At 35.1% G+C, this 26,334-nt stretch overlaps 1 protein-coding gene across 4 annotated transcripts in view; it reads right to left on the reverse strand.

Moving 5' to 3' along the window:
- Positions 1 to 26,334, reverse strand: part of RFX7 (regulatory factor X7) — a 132,068-nt gene that overhangs the window by 42,069 nt on the left and 63,665 nt on the right. For all 4 annotated transcript variants that reach the window (XM_061157221.1, XM_061157222.1, XM_061157219.1 and 1 more), the window contains exons 3-4: positions 23,415 to 23,448; positions 1,935 to 2,017 (exon numbers count right to left, since the gene is read on the reverse strand). In XM_061157221.1, the coding sequence (XP_061013204.1) occupies positions 1,935 to 2,017; positions 23,415 to 23,448 (117 nt within the window). The remainder of the gene's footprint in view (positions 1 to 1,934; positions 2,018 to 23,414; positions 23,449 to 26,334) is intronic.

Genomic DNA, 26,334 nt, shown 5'->3' on the forward strand with positions numbered 1-26,334 from the left:
CCTCTCAAGACCAACACCTTCACTAAACATTGTATGTTTTTATTACCTGGCATTGTCACTTACAAACTAATTTCATGAAATGGACAACCAAGATAAAATGAGGGAAGCTCTTCACTTGACTCTGATATTCATTTAAACTACAAAAACAATAATAATTTATATATTTCCAAAGAAATTACTGACCAATTTCTAGAACAAAAAAAACATTAAAACAGTTACAAAATTTGGCCCAAGGGGAAAAAAGAAAAAGCAGCAGATTTTTCACTCCATTTCTTTTCATACATATGCTTTTAAAGTAAGAGAATGTTAAGCATAATTTCTATAAATGAAATGAATTCTGAGAAATACTTAAAAGGGTAGAGATCAAACAGTGGAATGTATGAACCAACAACTTTTCTCTATATTTTCTAAATGAGGCTATTACATGTTTTTACTAATGAAAACAAAGTAATACCCAAGCACTCAAAACATCACACATTTATCATAAATTCATGTGCCATACAGACAATTCACTTTTTCCTCCCTTTTTAAAATTCTGTGATCTGCTCACCTGACAACCTAAAAAAAAACTTGCACTTTATTGCTTACAATAGTTATGTTTATTCTTTGATTTTTCAGTTCAATTTTCAAAATCTCCCACACTGCATAAATACATTGATCTATTTATAAAACATAAGCCAATTGCATTTCATAGCATTTACTCAGGTACTCTACTAACTGTAGAAAATTCTGAAAGAGATGGGAATACCAGACCACATGACCTGCCTTTTGAGAAACCGGTATGCAGGTCAGCAAGCAACAGTTAGAATTGGACATGGAACAACAGACTGGTTCCAAATAGGAAAAGGAGTACGTCAAGGCTGTATATTGTCACCCTGCTTATTTAACTTATATGCAGAGTACATCATGAGAAACGTTGGGCTGGAGGAAGCACAAGCTGGAATCAAGATTGCCAGGAGAAATATCAATAACCTCAGATATGCAGATGACACCACCCTTATGGCAGAAAGTGAAGAAGAACTAAACGGTCTCTTGATGAAAGTGAAAGAGGAGAGTGAAAAAGTTGGCTTAACGCTCAACATTCAGAAAACTAAGATCATGGCATCTGGTTCGATCACCTCATGGCAAACAGACGGGAAACAGTGGAAACAGTGGCTGACTTTATTTTTCTGGGCTCTAAAATCACTGCAGATGGTGACTGTAGCCATGAAATTAAAAGACACTTACTCCTTAGAAGGAAAGATATGACCAACCTAGACAGCATATTAAAAAGCAGAGACATTACTTTGTCAACACAAGTGTCTGTCTAGTCAAGGCTATGGTTTTTCCAGTAGTCATGTACGGATGTGAGAGTTGGACTATAAAGAAAACTGAGTGCCAAAGAACTGATGCTTTTGATCTGTGGTGTTGGAGAAGACTCTTGAGAGTCCCTTGGACTGCAAGGAGATCCAACCAGTCCATCCTAAAGGAGATCAGTCCTGGGTGTTCATTGGAAGGATTGATGTTGAAGCTGAAACTCTGAGGAGCTGACTCATTGGAAAAGACCCTGATGCTGGGAAAGATTGAGGGCAGGAGAGAAGGGGACGACAGAGGATGAGATGGTTGTCCATCACCGACTCAATGGACATGAGTTTGGGTAAACTCCGGGAGTTGGTGGTGGACAGGGAGGCGTGGCCTTCTGCGGTTCATGGGGTCGCAAGGAGTCGGACATGACTGAGCAACTGAACTGACTGACTCAAGTACATAAACGTACCCAGGTACACAAATATGTTAGCAAAAACTATGGGTAAACACTTAACCAAATATGATCAAAGACTAAAATATCTATTGTTTTGCCAGTCATTTTCTGATGATTTTAGGAATAGTGCAAAACAGTACCAACCACAACACACAGATAAACACTGTAACTGAGGCAAAGACAAGAAGAGATATACCTTTTCTCTCCATTGCTGAGACCAGAAGGCAGCTGAAGGTAGAGGTAGAGTTTCTCTAGGTCTGTAAACTTCTCAACTTCTTGCTGTTAGTTAAAAAGGATTAAAAAACAAAGACCATTTTAAAAATTGTTTCTCCCTCAACAAAATTTACTAACATCTTTCTATTAAAATACTATCTAAATCTAAACCAGATGGAATGAGTCACTTGCCAAAGCAAACAAAATCTAGGCTTTTTTCTCATCAGTAAAATAATATAGTCATGTTGTCTGACAAATTTATTGCATATAAAATGCTGATTAGTAAGAGAAAATGGTACTTTCCTATAAATTCTTACATCCTGGGTATAAAGTAAATCAAATCAATGCTGAGACAAAAATTCCTCATTTTAAACCACATTTAAAGAAGGAGGGTTGTACAATATTACAGGAAAAGTACTAGACTGGGAGTCAAGAGACTATTTACTAATAGCCTAACCATTTAACTGGTTGTGAGACTTCCATGCCTTAGCAGGTTTTCCTTAAAAATGTAAAATGAATGAGATAATTTCTAGGATCCTTTTCTAATTCTCAAAAATCTAGAACATGTGACTAATGATACTACTGTCAATGGGGGTGGAACTGAGGTTTAAAAATCCAATTATTCCTCAGTATCTGTGGATAACTGGTTCCAGGAACTCCCTTCTCCCCAACTGTGGATACCAAAATCCACAGATGCACAAGTCCTTTACATACAATGGTGGTATACAGTTGGTCCTTCTTAAACACCATAACCAAGGAAACAAATGTGATCCAGGGCTGGTTGAAACTGCAAGTGCAGAACCTGTGGATCCAGAGGGCCAACTGTACCAAAGTACAAACAACAGCCCCTTTCACACAACGCAGATGTAATTATTCTCTGACTTGCAACAGTGGATGCTATTCGCAGAATCTATTTGTAAGATCATCTGTCACTACTGTTCTGCAACTTTTGTCATTTTATCTATAAATGTAACCTTTAAAATAATTTCCACTATTCAGAGGATTGTATAGATGTCTTTCCCAGCTGAATTTGCCACAAGATAGTTTTAAATCTGCCATAAATCCTACTGCAATAAAAAGATATGTAACTTTTGGCAACCTAACTCATTACAATTGAATTGCACTGCAATGGAAAATATGGACAGATTACTGGCATTTTTGGTGGCAGAATCCTTACATAATAAAGTACAACTAAACACAGATCCAATTTATTTAAAAAGCTTAAACTGATATAATTTAGCCTTATTCTTATTCTCACCAGAATTCATTCAAAAACAGTTTAATCTTAGAATCTATCCACAGAATGATTTAATCAATTACATGCAATCAACTCTCAAGTCTACATTGTTTTTATTCTACTGTCTATGGGGTATTTTCCAATTAGTTCTAATATCTGATAGACTGACCAGCAATGTCTTATATAACTTTCCCCTCGACAACAACAACAAAATCCTACAGAAACGCAGACATTTCCTTTCAAAACCGTTATTTAACATCTTCTTTTCTCCAGTTTCCCAGTGTTCAGTTTCGGAGTCTGCCTGGTTTTGTTCCTCTTGGTGTGTTCCATTCTAATCCTCCATTTAGACTTCTTAACTCTTTCCCCCATGTTCTTCCAGTCTCTTTATTTTCCCAACCACTACATTAGTTTAAGTCTTTAGCTGTCTTTCTTTCAACAATGAAGGATAATTCATTTACTCATTTATTTATTCACTAAATTTATTTTTTGCAACATTCCACAAATTTAAGTGTTAACTTATATTGTGTATCACAACCTATATAAAGGCTGGAAATAGATGAACAACACAATAGTCCCTGCCCTTAAGGAACTTAAAATGATTCTTGAGTTACTGAAAATGTCTAACTATCTGTTTTGCCTGCATCTATCTTTCCCCACTTTAGTCTGTCTTAAATATAGTTCCTAAAATACCTCTTGTTGAATATTATTAACATCACCCACTTAAACCCAACAGAGCCTTTCACATTAAATAAAAAATAGTTTATGTTACAAAAAACCCATGAGTATTATTATGGGCAAAGTCTTAAGAAAATGCAACACAAAACATCTTTTTTTCCCCCCTTGGGTAAACTCCCTTTCTTAATGGAATATTATTCAGCTATAAAAATGAGTGAAATCTTGCCATTTGTGGCAACATGAATGGACCTTGAGGGTACTATGATACGTAAAACAAGTCAGACAGAAAAGGATAAATACCATATGATCTTCCTTTTATGTGGAATCTAAAAACAACAACAAAACAGACAAAAACCTTCAGCCCATGGATACTGTAATGATTGGTGGCAGCCTGAGGTGGGGGAGGGAGTGTAGGTAGTGGGAGTGGAAGAAGGGGTCATAAGGTACAAATTTCTAGTTATAAAATGAGTAAGTCACGGGGATAAAATGTATAGCATGGTGAATATAATTTGAAAGTAGCCAGGATAGATCTCCAAAGTTCTCGTTATTAAAAAAAAAACTTTTGCAGCTATGTACTGGTGACAAAGATTAACTAGATTTATCGCAGTGATCATTTTATACTACAAGCATACCCAGGAGGTACTACAGGTTCAGTCTTAGACCACCACAATAAAACAAATACCACAATAAAGTGAGTCACATCAATTTTTGGTTTCTTAAGTGCTTATAAAAGTTATCTTTGCTCATGCTCAGTCGCTAAGTCGTGTCTGACTATTTGTGACCCCATGAACTGTAGCCCACCTGGCTCCTCTATCCATGGAATTCTCCAGGCAAGAATACTGGAAAATGTATTGTCATTTCCTTTTCTTAATACAGTCTATCAAGTATGCAACAGCACTGTATTTAAAAAACAAGGTGCATACTTTAATTAGAAGTATTTTATTGCTAAAAAGATGCTAACCATCGTCTGACAATGCAGGCAGGCTCACCACAAACCTTCAATTCATAAAAAATAATATCTGCAAAGTGTAATAAAATACAATAAAACAAGGTATGCCTATATATACAAATACTGAATCATTATGTTGTACACCTGAAACTAATATAATGTTACATCAGTTACATGTCACTTAAAAATATCAAACAAAAAAAACCCACCATTTTTGATGACTAAGAATAAAAAAAACTTTATATTGTTGGAAAAACTTTGGTTTCTATAGTTTTCAACTTTTATATATACTAGAGAAAAGAAGAGAGAAGAAATTCCATAAGAAATTCAGAAGATAATCCAAATTAGGATAAAGTACCAAAGAGATGATTCAAAGATGGAATCAAAAAAAGATCAAACTCACTGCTGCACCCTTTACTTTGTCTTTCAAACAGTGAAAAATTACTACTGTCAATTACTCTTTTGTTATGTGTGACTCAACACACAGAAGAAAATAATTGGAGAGTTTACTAAAACTGACATCAAAATTCTAAGAAGCAAATGAGAACAAAATGACTGAAGTGTACAGTGGTGGCATTCTAGTCCAGTGGAGCTGAGTTTACCATGAGAATTTTGGTTTTGGATACACCTGTCACTTACAGCTCCAAAACAATGATCCGTGGCCTCCAAAACAATGATCCGCGGTGTATAAGACCTTAACTTTGATTATATCAGGGCAAGAATATCATGTGGCGCAAGTAAGTTAAACATCAGATTATTTGATATACTGTGTAAAGATTTAAACATCAAGAGAAAAGTTTTCTGTTCCATGTGGAGATTCATTAATTGTAAAAAAGAAGCATGCTTGATGGATTTATGAAATGAAGGACAAAGCTGCTTTATTTTTAGAGCATTAGAAAAAAAACCGCATAATTTTAAAAAATTTTAATTTTAAAATTCTGCCATAAAATGCAATAATGCATTAATATATGCTACAATGTGGATGAACCTTGAAAACATTATGCTAGGTGAAAGAAGTCAGACACAAAAAAAAACATTTATCAAATGCTTTCACTTTTATGAAATATCCAGAACAGTCAAATCCATGGAGAGAGAAAGATTAGTGGCTACCAGGGACTGGGAGGAGGGCACTAAGAGGATTGATTGCTTAGTGGGTTTCCTTGGGGTGATGAAAATGCTTCAGAACTGGGTAGAGGTGATGTTTACATAACACTGTGAATATGCTAAATAGTACTAATGATAAACTTTATGTTATGTATATTTAACAACAATAAACATTACAATTTTTTTTAAACATTACAATTTTTAATAGAGCTTGATATATGTGGCAGACATATCTGAATATCTGACCTGAAACTTCAAATGACAATTATCAACATCCCTACTTATTAGACTTAAAAGTCTTCATTTCCTTGAGTTGAAGAAGTTAAGTTCTCAACAAAGAGAGAAGTTCTCAAAGCAAAGTTATTAAAAGTGCCTTCAAGTTTAGGGGGAACCTCAAGTACTATCTAGTTTGTTCAATGAACTAAGGTGATAAGTTCCCACTCCTGTAGTTGAAAATCTTGCCCAAAAGCTTATGAGGCTTCTCTCTTATAGTTCAATCTTCGCAAGAAGATATCAAAAAGGAATCTTGGAACTGAAGTTTGATTCAGATATCAAAGACATTCTAGGAAACCACTCTGAAGAATTTTTGGCAAAAATCTCCCTGTTTATTCCCAAGTAGGTAAGCAGACCTTGTGTGTCAATCATCCCATTTACATAAGCATACCTTTATACAGGTGGTCTTTCAGAAACTTTGAGTATGAAAACTCTGAAAAGCAATATTACAGACCTAATGTTGCAAATGGCCTAGATAGTGCTTTGCCCTTTCACATCCTAGATAGAAAAGTATACAGCAAAACAATCAGATTCCAATACTGAGGGCACCTGATGTGAAGAACTGACTCACTGGAAAAGACCCCGATGATGGGAAAAACTGAAGGTAGGAGAAGGGGATGACAGAGGAGGAGATGGTTGGATGGCATCACCGACTCTATACTCCAGGAATTGGTGAACAGGGAAGCCTGGTGTGATGCAGTCCATGGGGTCACAGAGAGGCAGACACAACTGAGTGACTGAACTGAACTGAATATGTTTTCCCCACTTTGGCACCTTGGGAGTGCTGTGTTTCAGTGGTGAGGCTACAACATGGCAATGTCTGTCAATGTGGGTTCCTGTGGGACTATGTGGAGCAGGGGCCTTCGGTGATTTGTGCTATATATATAAAGTGAATGAAAACAAGTTGTTCTGGTTAGGCCACTGATATTTCAGGCTTCCTTTGTTTCGGCAGCATAGTCTTGCCCCTCCTGATTAATATAGAAAGTCAGACCTTTTCCTCTATGTAAATAAAATGTTGAGAGAGGAAATGGGCTCCTCTCTAATCACAAAAGCTTTCATTCATTTTTAGAATAGCATTTAACTTATTTTGAAATTTCAAATTATACTAGCCAAGCTATTTACGTTTATCAAATTGAGACATGGTCTTAAAAAAAATGCTAAGAATATATAGTTCAGATTATATAGCTTTCATGCTTTCATCTACTTTATGTAAAAAAAAAAAAAACCTAGTTAAAAATTCAATTGTAATAAATTTTGCATACATGACCATACATGATCCTATAAGAGCCTGTCTGTCTGTTTACTTTGGGCCGTAGCAATTACTCAGGGTTTTATTATTATTTTTTACTCAGGGTTTTAAACTCAATTAATTTGCATTTATTGATTGTTCAAAGAAATTTTTTTTGGTGTCTACTTACACCTTCCTCCTCAGCTAGATTGAAGACCCTAGTTTATCCACATCTTTTTGAGGCAAAAACTGAAAATGTACGACAGAGCCAGATGGTACTTCTTTTAATACCCCATTTAATTTTTAAATTTAGAACAATAAAGTATTTCAACCAAAGTACAGAAAGCACATATGTATCACCATCCATATTAAATAAAAGATGCTAACTTTTTGCCATATTTGCTTCAGAATTCTTTAAGCTTTTAGACTATACAGTAGTGTTTGTTATATGGACTAAAACCAGTTTATCCATTTCTTTATGATAGACAATTTCATTATTTCAAATAGTACTGCGATAAAAATTCTTATTTGTGACTGCTGTGTCCTTGTGTAGGAGTTTCTGTTTTGGTATGTATCTACCTAAAAGTAGAAGTACTTGGTCATGTAAGATGCACATCTTTAACTTTGCTGGTATTCCCAAACTGCTCCCCAAAACTATTACGCCAATTTGTTTTCCAAAAGCAATGCTACAATTTCTGCACATCCTTATGAAAGCTTAAGATTTACATTTTAGCTAATCTTGTAAGTATGAAAAAGTATCCCACCCACTGTTTTATTTTAAATTTTCTGATTGAGGATGAGGCTATCATATTTTTTATCATTTGAGTTTATATTAACTGAGTTTATATTTGAGTTTACATTAATATAATAGCTATCCAATTTTACCATGCACTTGGAGAGATTGCTAAAGAGGGTAAGAGTTTCTGACTTAACAGTCTGGCACAGGAACCTTGAAAATCAAAGGTTAAAAATAATGCCATTTTTACTTTTAATATTTCAAAGCAACTTCAACTGAGTTGGAATTTAATTTAGAAAAAAATCTGACAACTTATCTTTGAAAGGATCATATAGCAAAATGTATGATTCACTGATCCTTCTTGAACCTGTGGAACAGACTGTCATATATCACCTGGTAACTGATTAGTACAGTAATAAAGCAGCTTTGATGGAGCTTTTAGAAACTTGAGGTTAATAGGTAAGTCTCTTATTGATAAATTAGTAACCAATAAGGAAAAATGACCTATATTATATATTATAGATGAATAAAGCAGCTGCTGCTTGAGCATGACTGCTGGCTCTTTCAAATCTGATCTATCTAAAACAGCAGGATATAGTGGTCAGGTACAGCACACAGAATCAGAAGGCCTGGATCTGAGTTCCAGATTTGCCCCTCATTAGCTTTGTGATATTAAAGCAAGATGAGCATTAATTTTCAAGTCTGTGAAACACTGATAAAACATCCATGAAATTTTCATGAGGATTAAAAGAAATTTATAAAATATATCTATGCTGTTATTACCACATAAACAGTCTGGAGGACTACAGTCCATAGGGTCTCAAAGAGTTGGACACAACTGAAGCGACTTAGCACACATTACATAAATATTACTTTGAAATATATACTTGCTGAAAGTCAGATTTTGGCAAGAGAGTTTATAATTCAAATTCTATCAACAAATATAGAATCTTTTGTTTGAAAAAGCAAGGTATCTGAAATTTAAGTAACATTTAGCTCGGTGACCTTCACCAACTTAAAGAGTTATACCACAAGAGCAAGGCTCCTAGATTCTATGTATCAGACGTGAGCAGCAAGTTATTGAAGACAGTGCTCCACCAGCACTGACTTTCCTCAGGGTAACTGCAGAAAAACACGGATACTATTCCCTCATAAGCCATCAAGATGCTACTGAAGTTAGAAGATACTTCTGAAAACCGTGATACTAGAATAGGTCAGAAACAAAAGCTTTTACCAGGTTGGACTTGGAAAAGAAAATGTGTAACTTTCCACTTGTCTTCTGTTATTAAAAAAAAACACCTGAAACAATATTCTTTATTTCAAACAACCAAGTTAATTTTTAGTGTTTCAGCTTGTCTGCTCAGGACATTTGCCTTTGAACTATGAAAACATACCAGATGAACTCAGGAATCAGGGAGTATTTTCAATATTTTATTACTACAACTTTAAAACCTCCAAGCAGATGGTAAGGAAACACATTCCCACTATTTACTGGCACAGGTAGTCTGAGTGGAGAGACCTGCTCCTGCTTTCTTAGGGAACATACTGAATCAGGTTTATCCCACAATTTATCAAACATTAATAAAGAAGGATTTTTCCTGTTTGAAATAAATTTCTTTGCAGTGATGTGCTTCTTGTTGTGAGACTTTCCCCTCAAGTATTAGTTAGGTTCTTCTTTTCTTTTTTTAAACAAGGTCACAAAACTGGGTAACAGTTGATATTTATAAAGATGGTAACCAGTGAAGACTTAAATGAAGATCTTTCATGCAAATCTTTGATGGATCATTATCCTTAATTCTAGAAGAAACAGAAACTCTCCTGTTGAGATATATAAACACCTTTCAAGGAATAAGTCAGGTTGACAATGACAGAGTCTTGATGGAAGATGACCAACCCAAGGGTGTCACATTCATAATTAGTTATTCAAATTTTTCTTTTTAAACTAATATCCGAGAAAGGTTTTAAAAGAAGTTTTGGTTTAAATTTGTATTTAGAAGTGGTCATTTAAAATTCAGAAACTTAAAATCTCCAATTTGTTTCTTCCATTAAATTATCACATGTGGAGGGAAAATATATAAAGATAGGATAACTGTACTTGAATTTGTCTGTCTTTTATTTTGTAAACTACAGAAACAAAACAAAATGTGAAAAAAATTCTAATTTTTTTTTTCCCCTGAAAGGAGACATTGATTTAGGAGCACAGTTACTAAAAGGCCTCTTTCTTCACCAGCATTACTGACAGAAGGGCTGAATGGGGAAAGTGGAACCTTACTCTACAGTTTTTTTTTTTTAATTTGTGGAAACAATCAACATACCTGATATTATATTCTTTCAGGCCCCAGCAGTTGTGAAAGCTGTTCTTCCCCAGGATTGAATAAGGAAGATAGAGAAAAAGGTCAAGGTATAAGGACTCTATTTTTCAATGCGTTTTGCTTAGAATTCTTAATTTTCAGCACCTTTCAGTTTCTTAACTTGCTATGAGAACCATGTGGTCATTTTTTATAAATGTGCCCTAAAAATATACTCTGTGATATGTGTATGTTTACATTTGTCTTTATTGATAAGCAGGCAAACACCAGGCTTTAAAAATAGTATAGATACAATTTTCTATTATTTATTTTTAGTATATTTCATAGAGCCATAGTCTTCACAATTGTAATCAATTTAAACAGTTAAAATCATTTTAGCTATTTTGTTTTAGTGAGCATATTATGTTTTCTAATGGCATTCAAGCAACCTGTTTGCAAAAAAGAGACTAAATTTAGAATTACTGATTACTAAAATTCAGTAAGATGATGAGGCTAGCTTTTCATTTTTTTCCTCTTCAGATTTATTTTCAAAGTGGATAATTACTTTCAGAAACATTTCTTAATTACAGGGAGAAGAAGTAGAATTTTTAAAAATTCATATAAATAACCTCATATTTTAGACACTTTAAAAAATGTTGTTTATCATTGTTTTTCAAAGTCTTGGCTCTGGAGTCAGGCTACCTGGATTAAAAGCCTAATTCTACCAATTAGCAAGTTTTATGACCCTGAGTAAGTTACTTAACCTGTCTGAGCCTGTTTCTTCATTTGTAAAATGAGGATGATAACAGATTAATCTCATAGGCAAATTATGAGGACTGAATAATAAAATATGTAAAGTACTTGTCTGGCATGTGATAATAAATACTCAATAAATGCTAATAATAATAATATGTAGAGAGAAACTCTGTTTAGGTGATATTATGTGCATATTACACATAGTTTTTGGTAATTATTATTTGTAGATAATCACTCAGCAAATGTTAACTGTCTTCTATGTACTAGACAAGGTACTAAGCACTGGGGCTACCAAGACCATGAGACACAGTTCTTATTACTACCAAAAGCTTATTTTTGTTGAAGGAAACAAATTAACCTGGGGATCAGCATACTATACAGTAAGAGCTGTAACCGGGTAAAAGCTTTTTATTAGGTGCATGAAAGCAAGGGCCTTAACAGAAGAAGGTATAGCAGAGAGGCTAGACTCAGGCATACAGTTAACTCCCTTCTTCTTTGTCTTCTGGTCTAGTGGCTAGAAAACAAAATACTCTGTATCCCAGTTTCCCTTGTAGCTAGGCGCACCCAAGTGATGTCACCCTGGAGGTGGAAGTTCCTGAAGTGGGAACAGAAGTAGGTGCCCTGAAAATAAACACAGAGTTTTCCTAGGAGAAAGCCCTTTTGCCCTTTCTCTCTTCTTCCTGCCTTGGCATTTGGATAGAAGGTATGGACGTGCAGCAGCCATCAATGCTGTGATGGGACGAAAGGTGACTCAGCAAAACACAAAAAGCCTAGGACTCCAGTAAGCTACTGTACCGCTCTCTGATGCCTAACTCTGGACTTACTAGATGACACAAACTTATTTCTTTAAGCCACCAATAGTTGGGGTTTTCTGTTATCTGCAACTGAATGCATTCCTAGTAGATAAAAAGCATTCTGAAAAGGTATTTGAGCCAAGTCCGAAAGAAGCAGGAGTCATCCAAGAGAAGAAAAATGAGAAGAGCACAGCTGGCAGAGGAAACAGCATCTACTAAGTCCTGGAGGTGGCGGGAGCGTGGAGGGCTGACACCGGCAGCTATTCTACAACGTGCACCTTCTGGTTCTCAGACAGCTTTAGCCAGGTGACTCCCAGCTTCTCTATCTGCCTCTGTGTTTGAGGGATTCAATCCTCTCCCCTCAGTGGTTCCATATGGTAAGCAAGCATTCTTAAATGGTAAGTTCCATGATGATGAACATAAAAACTGTGATCCCTGACTAATGTTTAGCCTTCTAGAAACACATATTTGCGGTTAATAAGTCAATTAGATTTCACATTAACAATTTACACGTACAGCACCTTCGACTGAAGCTGCCCTGTGTGTCTCTATTTACACTACAGGCATACCTCCTTTTGTTGAGTTTCCTTTTATCATGCTTCACAGATACTGTGTTTTTTTTTTTAACAAACTGAAGGTTTGTGCATCCCTATACTGAGCAAATCTACTGGTACTGTTTTTTCCAGTCTTATTTGCTCACTTTGTGTCTCTGTGTCACATTTTGGTAATTCTCACAGTATTTCCAACTTCTCCAACATTATCATTGTATCTCTTTTGGTGATCTGTTATCAATGATCTTTGATGTTACTACTAAGACTTGCTAGAGGCTCAGATGATGGTTAGTGTTGTTTAGCAATAAAGTCTCTTAATTAAAGTATGTACAATATTTTTTAGACATAATGCTACTGCACACTTAATAGACTACAGTATACTGTAAACATAACCTTTGTATGCACTGTGAATCCAAACAATTTGTGTGACTCACTTTGTTGCAATATTCACTTTACTGGAGTGGTCTGGAACTGAACCCTCAGTATCTCTGAGGCATGCTTGTAACAAGTACAGTTGTTATCTCCTTTAATACTGCCAGCAACTCAGTGGATTAGAAACTATTATTATCACCTTTTAAAGTACAACTAAAATAGGTTAAAATTTTCCAAAATCAGACAATAATGGCAATAAAGGTAGGGGCAAAGATAAATACAGGACTGTGTCATTCTATAGTCTCAGCTCTGAGCCATTCTATTATATTGCCAGTTACTCTTAGTTTCTGACCTATTTATTCCACTTTACTTGTTTAAATCCTTCCTGAATCTATGCAATAAAGTTTCAGTTCCCCATCTGTACTCTGGGGATGAGCAGGGGTGGTTACCTCTTAGCAGGTTAGTGTGTGAAGAAGGGAAATACCTAAGCTGAGGAGAACAGGGGGAAAGAGGAGAATGCCAGAGGAAAAAAAAAATGTTCTCTCTAAAGGAATGAGAAGTTTCTGTTCTTATGGGCAAACTGTGAAGTATTCAGTAATTCCAACAAAGAAATTCAAATATTTTAACAAGTCTATGGTCTCTGAAAGGTCTCAACTGAAGGTGGTAACACTTCTTGATATTTTAAATCACAAAATGTTTAAAAATTGAGTCAATAGGTTATACTCATTCATAACTTTAAAAAATATTTATTGATCATCCTCATGTGCCTGTGGGCATATTCCAATGAATATGTTGCTACACTCAAGAAGCCAAGAACAAATAAAAATACTAATTATGACTATCACAGAGGTGACTACATAAAACAAATGAAGGTAAGCACAGGGTATTAGGGGAAAGAAGATATATCAGACTCAGACCTGAGAAATCCCAGATGGCTTTCCGAGGGGTAGTATCTAAGATAAATCTTAAAATATAGTTACATATAGTTAAAAAAAAAAAAAAAAAAGAGAGTGGATAGTCTAGACCAGAGTTTTTCATTATCCAACACTACTGACAATTTTAGGCTGAGAAGTCTATCATAAAGTAGTGCCCCATGCCTTCCCTCGTGGCTCAGACGGTAAAGCGTCTGCCTGCAATGCAGGAGACCCGGGTTTGATCCCTGGGTCTGGAAGATCCCCTGGAGAAGGAACTGGCAATCCACTCCAGTATTCTTGCCTGGAAAATCCCATGGACAGAGGAGTCTAGCAGGCTACAGTCCACGGGGTTGCAAAGAGTTGGACACGACTGAGTGACTTTATTTTCACTTTTGCAGGATGTTTAAATAGCATACTTGTCCTCTACCCACTCAACTGGTAGCACACTCTGAGTGTGAAAAACAAAAATGACTCCAGATGTGGTCAAATGTTTCCTGGGGGCAAAACTGCCTCCAGTTAAGAACCACTGTTCTAGAACTGCACTATCCATAAGGCTGCCACTAGCCCCTTGTGGCTATTTAACTTAAAACCAAATTAATAAAATTAAAAGTTCAGTTCTTCAGTCACACTAGCCATATTTCAAGAGCTTAATAAATAGTCACATGTCTGTAGTGGCTACCAAACTGAATAGCACATATACCGGACATTTCTACCAATGTAGAATGTTCTAATGGTCATTGTTGTTCTAGACTAAGAGGATATATATTCTCTTCTCTTACTTCACAAGCATTCATTACAGCTTGCTGACAAGTCTGCAGAGGGAGTAGAGCAAGATGAGATTGAATAAGAGAAGTAAAGCCTAGTATGAAGGATCTTCAATGCCTTAAGATAAAACAATGGGGAACCAGTAAAAGGTCTTAACCAAGGGTATAAAATACAAAGATTCACATTTTATAAAGATGTTGTAATGATGTTTTGAAGAATGGAATAAAAGTGGAGGGATGAGAAGCAGAAAAATAGCTGCCGTTATTTCCAACAAACACGATGGTCTGGATTAATGTAGAGGCAGTCAGGATACACAAAAATAGAGCAATTTTGAAGGCACAAGTGATGGGATGTGGTGACTGACTAGATGTGAGGTAGGTGAGAAAGAGGATGAAAACAAGAAAAACTACCAGGTTTTTAGGTTGGCTGAGTGAGTATATTCACTAAGATAATATGACAGAAAGAAAAATGGCCCTCCAGTATGTTCATGTCCTAATCCTCAAATCCCTAGAACTGTGAATCTGCTACACCACTGTAAAAGCGACTTCCCAAATGTGAACACATTAAGGACCTTGAAATGGGGAGAGCATCCTGTATTATCTAACAGGCCTAATGAAATCACAAAATTCCTAATAAGAGAGAAGTTAAAGGAGATTTGACTACAAAAAAGAGACGTGTCAGAGTGACACTGTGTAAGACGTGAGGACTCATTACTGCCTTTGAAGGTGCAGCCACTAAAAGCTATAAAAAGCAAGAAAAAGATAATCCCGTACAGCCTCCAACAGGAATACAGTCCTCCTGACACCTTCATTTTATCTTAGTGAGCCCTATGTCAGACTGCTGATCTGTAGAATGACAAGATAATAAACTTGTGTTAAGCTGCTAAATTTATGATAATTTGTTACAGTAGCAATAGGAAACAAACAAATAGGTTCAGAATTTGGGTTGTGATACAGTGAAACTAGTTCTGGAAAAGTTGAGTTTGAAGTGCCTATATGACATCTTAGTAAAACTGATCAATAGACAGCAGCTGGCTATATGGGTCTGGAGCATAAACTGGGGATATATAATTAAGAGTCATCAGCATACTGAGATTAGTTGACACCATCAAAGTAGATGAGGTCACTATGGGCAAATACAGACAGAATGCAGAGAAATACCAAGAAATTGCAACTGACTGTGACATGTTCAAATTCCAATCAGATAGCACTGAAACATCTCAGTCAACACCCAAAAAATTCAGTATAGACACTACAACAGTAACACCTTAGTATAAAAGTTGAACTAACTCTAAAGTCTAGCTATTTCAGACTTGCCCCAACAAAGCTTAAACACAACCTCAAAAGGATAATCTACAAGTGCCTTAGCTGCCAGCCAAAGAAAACTGTAATACATTTTAAAGAAAGAGAACAAAATCTAGACATTCTAAATGAATACTAAACTAAAAATTACTAGACATGTAAAGAAGAAAAACATGATCTTGTAATTGCAACAAAAACTCAGTAGAGGGACTTAAGAGATAATTAGAAAACAAAGACCTTAAAAGAGTTTTTATGAACATGCTCAGAGATTTAACAAAAGAAATGGAGGATATAAAAGAAAATAACCAAGTGAAATTTCTAGAACTTAAAAAATACAAGATCTAAAATGGGCAATTCAGTGATCAGAATTATAGATCACATATGTCAAGAAGATTAAGGAATGTGATAATAATATTAAAGAAATATAAACTATCCAAAATGAAGCAAAAAGAGAAAAAAATGACTAAACATAACCTTAGTGACCTGTGAGAAGAGGAATGTAACATAAATAAACTTTGAGACCCATGATGGAAGGGGGCAAAGAAGAGTATTTGAATGGCTGGAAATTTTTGAAAGCTGATGTAAAATTGTAAACCTACAGGATTATGGAAACTCAGTTAATCACGAGCAGGTCAAAAAAAAAAAAAAAAACAAGGCTATAAGGCTATAAAATTGCTGAAAACCACTAATAAATAATCTGGAAAGAAGCCAGAGGAGAAAAATAGAACACATTACACACAAGGGAAACAAGAAAGAAAACAAACTTCTCAATGGAGTCTATGCAAACCAAAAGAAAAGAAATCTAGACTGCAAAAAAGGCTGAAAGAAAAAGTATCTAGAATTCTATACCCAGTGAAAATACCTTCTGTAAATGAAAGACTTTTTCCAAATAAACTAAAACTGGGCAAGTTAATCAACAGTAGACCTACAATGTAAGAATATAAACAGCAAAATGGTATACATACACTCAACCTTACAGGCAATTCCAAGACAAAGCTTGTCAAATTGGTTAAGCATATGATGTCATCAACAACAACAAAACACTTTAAAGTGTTTATATAACTTTGCTCAGAAGTAAAGGGATGAAAAAAGATATGCCACACTAACAAGCACTAATTATAAGAAAGATGGAGGGGCTATGGTGATATCAGACAAAGCAGACTTGAAAAAAAACAAATGTTACTAGAGATTAAAAACAAAAACATAATAATAATAAAAGAATTCATGAAGAATACATAAAAATCTTAAATGTTTATGCTCCTATTAATAGCTTCAATACATGAGGCTAACACTGACAGGATCAGAGATAAAAAAATTCACAATCACAATCACAAGGTTTTAGCATCCCTCTCAATAACTGAAAAAGTGAAATATCAGTAAGGATAAATACGTTTTGAAAAACAATAACCAACTGGACCTACCTGATAACAGTTGACATATAGAGACAGAAGAGCAGTCTATCCAGTAACAGTAGAATATATGTTATTTTCAAGTACATATGAAACATTCACTAAGTTATACCAAAAACAAGATTCAATAAATACTCATCTACTTGGAAACTGATCATCCTATAGTATGGGTAACAAGAATAAATTAAAATAAGAAAAGTTTTATTTAACTGAATGACAATGAATACACACAAAAAATTATGGAATGCAGCTAAACCAGCGCTTAGAGGATTATTTGTAGCATTAAATGTTTACAATGAAAAGACAAAATTTAAGTTTAAAATTTCTTTACTGAGGGGCTAGAAAAATAAGTGTCAATTAAAGCCAAGTTAAGCATAAGAAAAAAAATGTACATTAAAGGAGAAAGAAAACAGAAAACTGACAAGAAAGAAAGTAAATGAAACCAAAAGTTTAGTTTTATTTATAAAATTATTAAACCTCTAGCTAAGCTGATTAAGATAGAAGATACAATTGCTAATTTTCAGTAATGAGAGTGAACTGCTAAAAATCCTATAGATAGTAAAGGATGATAAGGGAATATTATTAAACAATATTATACTAACAAACACACTACTATAGGAAACATGAACAAATTCCGTGAAAGACACAAATATCAAAACTGCATCAGGAAAAAATTTAAGTATAGCCTTGTAATAATTAAAGAAACTGATTTCATAGCTAAAACCTTTTCCACAGATGGTTCCACTAGTGAACTCTACCATAAATATTTAAAAATGAGAGAATTCCCTGGCAGTCACTGGTTAGGACCCCATGCTCTCACTGCTGAGGGCCTAGGTGAGGACCCAGGTTCAATTTCTGGTCAGGGAGCTAAGATCTCATAAGTTGTTCAGGGTGGCCAGAAAATTAAATTTAAAAAAAAATAATAATACTGATTTTAATTTAAATTCCTTCAAAACATAAAGGAAAAACACCTCCAAACTCATTTCATGAAGCCAACATTACCCAGATACCAAAAACAAAGACACTACAAGAAACCATCAGATCAAAAGCCCTAATTAACACAAATAGTCTTAAAAAATAGCGAATCCAATGCTGCTGCTGCCGCTAAGTCGCTTCAGTCGTGTCCAAATCTGTGCGACCCCATAGACAGCAGCCCACCAGGCTCCCCTGTCCCTGGGATTCTCCAGGCAAGAACACTGGAGTGGGTTGCCATTTCCTTCTCCAATGCATGAAAGTTAAAAGTGAAAGTGAAGTCGCTCAGTTGTGTCCAACTCTTAGCGACCCCATGGACTGCAGCCTACCAGGCTCCTCCATCCATGGGATTTGCCAGGCAAGAGTACTGGAGTGGGTTGCCATTGCCTTCACAGAATCCAATGCAGCAGTATATAAAAGTATAACACAACATACGGAGGTATATGCACCATATGGAGCTTACCAGGGGAATGCAAAAATGGTTGACTTTGGAGAATTAATCAGTATAATTTATCAAGTTAACAGAATCACAGAGAAGTACCATGTGATTATTTCTGTAAGTGTAAAAAAAAATCATTTGGTAAAATCAAGTATGTATTTGTGATAAAAAGTCTCTTAACAAAAAAGGAACAGAATAACTTTAAAAAAGCATTCATAAAAAAGTTAACGCTAACAGCACATTATAAGGTGAATGAATAAATGGTTTTCCCCTAAGACTGAGAACAAGGGAAAGGAAATCCAATTCTCATCATTTCTATTCAGAATTGAACTGGAGGTTGTAGTTGCGAATAAGGTGAGAAAAATGAATGAATAGACATTTAGACTGAAGTTGGATTAAACTTTTATTCATGGATAATATGATAGATTTGGTAGAGAATTCAAAAACTTGATGTAACATGTGAACTTAGTTAAGTCTGCATACTTACAAGGTCAATATACAGATCAGCAATAAAACATAATAAACACTTTTTAATGCCATTTGTAATAAAGTCCAAAATCTTATTTAGGAATAATTTAAGCAAAATACACATAAAACCAGAAAACACTGCTAAGAGAAATTATAGAGAAATCAACTAATATGGAGATACACCATGCTTATAGATTAGAAAATGTGTCATTAGGATAGCCACTGGCCCCAAATCTATCAATAAATTCACTGAAACAGAAACAAGTCCCAGTAGACTTTTTTTTTTTTTTGACAGAAATTGACAAGGTTATTCTGAAATTTGTATGGAGAAGCCAAAACCAATTCAAATAATTACATTACCTGATGGCAAGACTTTTGACAAAGCTACCATAAACAAGACAGTGTGGTGATATCATAAAGACAGATAGCAAGTGATGGGAAAAAGAGACTCTAGCCAAAGACCCACGGCAGACTTCCTAATAAGCAGTGTTTAAACAACTGGATATCCATCCATTTGGCTAAAAAAATAAACACTGAAGTTCATCTTATACCAAACATAAATTTAAATCAAATTGGCTCACAGACCTAATACAAAAAGCTAAAACCATAAAACTTCTAGAAGATAATATGATAAAAACAATGTGAGAAAGCTGAGATATCTAGAACAAATGGAATGAATAGGCCAGGACGCACCCCCCCCCCCCCCCCACCCCAACCCCAAGTAACTCTAAAATGATGGAAAAATGATTTTAGGGCTTTGGAAACTGACTAACGGAAACATACTGAGAAGTGTTTGATCATTAAAAACTGCTGAACTCCAGGTGTTAACTGTGAGAGTCAGTTTTACTCCTGTCTGGGGATTCTCCCATGACCGATCCACATGGATGAGGTTGACTGTGTTTAAACATGAAAAGGAAAACTTGATGACAATGAAAAAAATACCAAGGAATCTCAATAAAAGTTGAGAAAATAGAACATAAAGAAAGATAATCAGACAAAAAAGGAACAAATCCCAGAGACTAGAGGGATAAAATCAATCATTCAAACTTACGTGTAATGGCAGCTTCCTATGGAGAGGGGAATCCAAGGGACAAATAAATATATATATGAAGAAATAATGGCTGAAAACATCTCAAATCAGATTAATCTATAGATGCAAACTCAGCAAACCCAAAGTAGGATAAACACAATGTGATCCATACCTACATGTAAAACAGTCTCACTGTTGAAACCAAGAGTAGGTGGGTGAGTGAATAAATACATGAATGAATCTTGATAGCAAGAAGAGAAAAACAACTCATCATGTACCAGAAGAAAACATGATTAATGACTGACTTTTCATCAGAAACAATGAAGGCCAAAGGTAGAGAAATGATACATTCAAAGAGACGGAATTTTTTAAAGAGAAACCTAGGAATCAAGAATTCTATATCCAGTAAAACTATTCTTCAAAACTGAAAGTAAAATAGACATTCACAGACAAATCAAGACAGATCAAGAGAATTCATTGTGAGCAAACCTGCCTTGTAAAAATACTAAAGGAAATTTTTTAGACCAAAAGGAATTATCCTTAATTCCTTTGTTTCCCCCTTTACATTCAATACATCAACAAGCAAGGCTTACTGGCTTTATATCCAAAATATGCCTTGAACCCATTTATTGTACTTTTTCCCTATCTTCCCCTTCCAAGCGTGCAACCACCTTGCATTCTTATTTTGACTTTTCCAATAGCCTGATTTCCCTGCTTCTACTCTTATACCCCTAAAAGCCTATTTCCCAACAACTGCTAGGGTATTTTTTTAAAAAAGAAAACTAGATCATACTATTCTTGTATTTGAAATCTTTTAATTGGCTTCCATGCATTTAGAATAAAACACATACTATTTGCCATAGCTATTCTTTTCTCCCATCACCCTCTCCTCCCTTCGTTAAGTTCCAGTGCACTGGGTTCTTCGTATTCTTCAAACATTCCAGGCTCATTTCTGTTTCAGAATTTTTGTACTTTCTGTTCCCTCTGCCTAGTATTTGTCACAGTCAGATCTTTACACAATACTGGCTTCTTCTTATTCAGGTCTCTTTTCAAATGTCATTTCCTCAGATACTTTTCCTAATCACGCAATCTAAAGATTCCCTATACACCGTCAGTTGTCTCCTTTTGCCTTTTAAAATTTTTGTAATAGCATTTATTATTATCTTAAGTTGTAAAGCTTATTTTACCATTCATTTAATGTCTACTTCACTCAATAAAATGTAAGCTTTATGAAGATTCAGATCTTACTATCTTGTTCATCAAATATATATATAATTTTAAAATTCATGCTAAAATAGAAACACTTCTGAATTCTTAAAAGATTAAAAATCCTTTTTATTCTTATTTAGTATTTTATAAATGCCACATTTAACAAATTATACCAGTCTTCTGTCTCGACTTTCTCAATGAAAAGAAAAATTGAATAGTCCTCCAATATTATCACAGATACTAAAAGAAAAAAGCCAAGAGTCTTAGATAGCAACTGTACTTGTCTTGTTTACCATTGTATTTTGACACCCAGAGAGGGTCTAGCAAAGAGTAATTATGCAGTAGTTACTGAATGATAGATATAAACAACTGAGAGTACATATGAACTCTTGAGAGTAGAGAGAAACAGAAAATGCTCTCTGGGGGTAAGGTTACCCCTCCATCCCCAATCACTACCTTCCTAGGTCTTAAGAGAATTATTAAATCTGTTTTAACAGACTGGATTTCTTGAGGGCAAGGCAACATGTCCTTTTGTTTCCCAAATATTTAGCATTGGCCCAATAATTTTTTTTTTTTAGTAAATGCAAGAGCATGAGTCTCTTCATTTGTAAAAGGGAATTAACAAGATCATCTACTTTAGGGTATAGAAAAAAGGGGGGAAAACATCCCCACAAAGTACTCTTTCTCAAACATTAGGTTAGAAAAGCACAGGAGAACCTTTCATACCTGTTCTCCATGAAGTAATGTTATTTACTCACCTACCTAGAAACTAGTATCATAAGCTAAAAAGATCATATACTGTTTCAGCACCAGACGCTGCAGACCCCTGCTCCCTAACAAAAAGAGGTAACTTATAATGAAGACACAAACCTGAGTAAGAAAGTTGTAACGTCACAAGAGAAAAAGAGGACTAACAACAGTGACATTTTGGGGAATCTAACAGTGCAGTCACTGAATATTCTAGAGCTCAGGGAACATTCCATTAATAAACTTTCCATGAAAGAAGTCAGTACTATTCCAGTAGTCTCAGTAGCTGCATACTTCTTCCCTTACATGTTTAAAAGAAGATCAATGGAACAGAAAATAAATTTAAACCATTTAAATCTAAATTTAAACCATTTTGTGGCTTTAACTCCCAAAGGCCAGCAGTCCAAACACAAAAAGTATATTATAGCAACAAAAACTAATACATTAAGTATTTTAAAAAGCTTTTATTTAAACAAATTCTTATAGTCTAAAAGTCCAATCTAAATGTAAACTATTATTGTGGCTTTAATTCCTGAAGTCTAGCAACCCAAATATAAAAAACACATTACCACAAGAAAAGGGCTTCCCTGGTAGCTCAGATGGTAAAGAATCCACCTGCAATGAGGGAGACCCCAGTTCGATTCCTAGGTCAGGAAGATTCCCCTGAAGAAGGGATAGGCTACCCACACCAGTATTCTTGGGCTTCCCTGGTGACTGAGCTGGTAAAGAATCCGCCTGCAATGTGGAAGACCTGGGGTCCATTCCTGGGTTGGGAAGATCCCCTGGAGAAGGGAAAGGCTACCCACTCCAGTACTCTGGCCTGGACAATTTCATGGACTATATAGTCCATAGGGTCGCAAAGAGACACAACTGAGCTACTTTCACTTCACTCACCACAAGAAAACTAACCTATCAAACATTTAAAAATTTTTCTTTAATAAATCCCTTAAGAATTACTAGAATAGAAAGCTACACATTCACTTTATTAAATGCTGAAGCAATCTTTAGTAAAAGCCAGTAAGTTTCAAAAACATGTAATTACCTCAGATTATGATTTCATTATTGATGACATATAGGAAAGTAGACAGCATACAGCCAGTTCACCCCATGGTTGTAATTAAACGTCAAATTTTACTCACTAAAACTCAGCTATATTTAAAATAAATATTTACTCAAAAATAATATATTTTATATAGTGGGAAAAGCCTTATAACAAAAAGACTTTAAGATTAGTTATTTTACTTACCAAAATGCAGTCCACCTTAGATTGTATAGTTTTGCTAAAAGAAAAAGAAAGTTAAATTAGTACGACTAATAAATTTAAATTTATTAAATATTCAAAGTAAATATTCAAATTTATTAAATATTAAAAAATTCAAAATTTTCAAACAGACATGGTAATTCACTATCCATATCCATTTTTTCATATCCATGAAAAAAATAAGTTAGATTTCTTATTAAGATTAGGCATCGGAGCCTAAAACTGCATTTTTCACAAAGCAAAACAAAAACCTATTTCCTACTCATTGTGCTAAATTCAATCCTAAAACATGACCAGAATATTTTGAGTTCATTGCTATAGTAATATTGTTGTTATGCTCTATCATTATAACAGATATTTTAAACAAACAATTAAATTTCTAGTCATACATAAAAGTGCAGATGTATTAGTACATATAGAAATAGAACATAATGTTTATAACGAATTACGATTTTTACTGTATGCCTGCCACTCTGGATAATGATTTATTTAGCATTTAAAAGCCATAATGGTGTAATATTATCTGTATATCTAAAGACTTGTTACAAAGTAGATTCTCTTGGGGACTTTCCTGGCAATACAGTGGTTTAGACTCCTTGCTGCCACTGTAGGGGAGTGTGGGTTTGATTCCTGGTTGGGGAACTAAAATCCCACATACAGCTCATTAAGGCAAAAAAATTAAAAAAAAAAAAAAAAGTAGATTTTCTTCCCCTCCCCTCTTTCTCCCTCCTCTCTCATACACACACGGACTCCCTAGACATAAAAGTAAAACAGACTAGCTAATATGACAATAAGTTGGAGAAAAAGACTATACTTAGAAATAACACAAAAGCCACTATATATAAATTAACTGAATTACTGAAAAAAGTGAACAATTGATATATAAAAAAGCCAGCATAAAATAATTTAACTAATAATTGAATCTTAACACATCAAAGTGCAAACGCAATGAAATCATACAAAAGTTCAAAGATAGTTAATATACAATCATAAAAGATGTTACAACCCAAATTATTCTCAATAAAAGGTTCTAGAGCCACATAAATGCAAAGAATGGTTATTTGCCTTTATATATAGCTATACATTTAATCTGTGGAGTAAGCAAAACTAAGTATTTAAACCACAATTCAGTTAATGCAATCAGTAACCTCAAAACTCTACCCCGTACTTGAATTTCAAATTTCATTATTTAAAGACCAAAGTGTGACTGTATTAAACTCAACTGCAAAATTCAGAATGATTAACAGAAAAAGAAAAGTAAATGATACCTTTTGGTAAGAGGAATTGAAATCCCCTCCTCACAGTTCCATAGAAAATCTTTAGAAGTTTAAAATTTGGGGGGATGTTGAGATTGTGTGTATAGCTTCTCACTCATTAGCAGCTAAAGTGTGCTATCTTTCTCACTTCTTAACTCCCACAGTTTCTCTGAGATAAGAGGGTTTTCTATAGTTTAAGAATTGCTGCGAAAAAATAATACATGAAAAATACAACTGTTTCTCACCATCAGTTTTCATTCTAATCCCAATGAAAGGCAATGCCAAAGAATGTTCAAACTACCACACAACTGCACTCATCTCACACGCTAGCAAACTAATGCTCAAAATTCTCCAAGCCAGGCTTCAACAGTATGTAATCCATGAACTTCCAGATGTTCAAGTTGGATTCAGAAAAGGCAGAGGAAGCAGAGACCAAATTGCCAATATCCGTTGGATCATCGAAAAAGCAAGAGAGTTTCAGAAAAACATCTATTTCTGCTTTATTGATTATACCAAAGTCTTTGACTGTGGATCATAACAAACTGTGGAAAATTCTTTAAGACATGGGAATACCAAACTACCTTACCTGCCTCCTGAGAAACCTGTATGCAGGTCAGGAAGCAACAGTTAAAACCAAACATGGAACAGACTGGTTCCAAACTGGGAAAGGAGTACGTCAAGACTGTATATTGTCACCCTGCTTATTTAACTTATATGCAGAGTACATCATGTGAAATGCCAGGATGGATGAAGCACAAGCTGGAATCAAGATAACCAGGAGAAATATCAATAACCTCAGATACACAGATGACACCACCTTAATGGCAGAAAGTGAAGAAGAACTAAAGAGCCTCTTGATGAAAGTGAAAGAGGAGAGTGAAAAATCTGGGTTAAAACCAACATTCAAAAAATGAAGACCATGGCATCCAGTCCCATCACTTCATGGAAGAAGCAATGGAAACAGTGAGAGACTTTATTTTCTTGGGCTCCAAAATCACTGCAGATGGTGACTGTAGCCATGAAATTAAAAGATGCTTGCTCCTTGGAAGAAAAGTTATGACCAACCTAGACAGCATATTAAAAAGCAGAGACATAACTTTGCCAACAAAGGTCTATCTAGTCAAAGCTATGGTTTTTCCAGTAGTCATGTATTGATGTAAGAGTTGGACCATAAGGAAAGCTGAGCACTGAAGAATTGATGCTTTTCAACTGCGGTGTTGGAGAAAACTCTTGAGAGTCCCTTGGACTGCAAGGAGATCCAACTTGTCCATCCTAAAGGAAATCAGTCCTAAATATTCATTGGCAGGAGTGATGCTGGAGCTGAAGCGCCAATACTTTGGCCACCTGATGTGAAGAACTGACTCATTTGAAAAGACCCTGATGCTGGGACAGATTGAGAGCAGGAGGAGAAAAGAATGACAGAGGATGAGATGGCTGGATGGCATCACCGACTAGATGGACATGTTTGAGCAAGCTCTGGGAGTTGGTGATGGACAGGGAGGCCTGGCGTGCCATGGTCCATGGGGTCGCAAAGAGTCGGACACGACAGCGACTAAACTGAAGAGGGTTTTCTATAGTTTAAGAATTGCTGCTAAAAAATAATATATAAAAAATACAACCGTTTCTTACTACCTTGGTCTAAACCATCA

The sequence above is a fragment of the Dama dama genome, chromosome 12 (genome assembly GCF_033118175.1).
Source record: "Dama dama isolate Ldn47 chromosome 12, ASM3311817v1, whole genome shotgun sequence".
Lineage (NCBI taxonomy): Eukaryota > Metazoa > Chordata > Mammalia > Artiodactyla > Cervidae > Dama > Dama dama.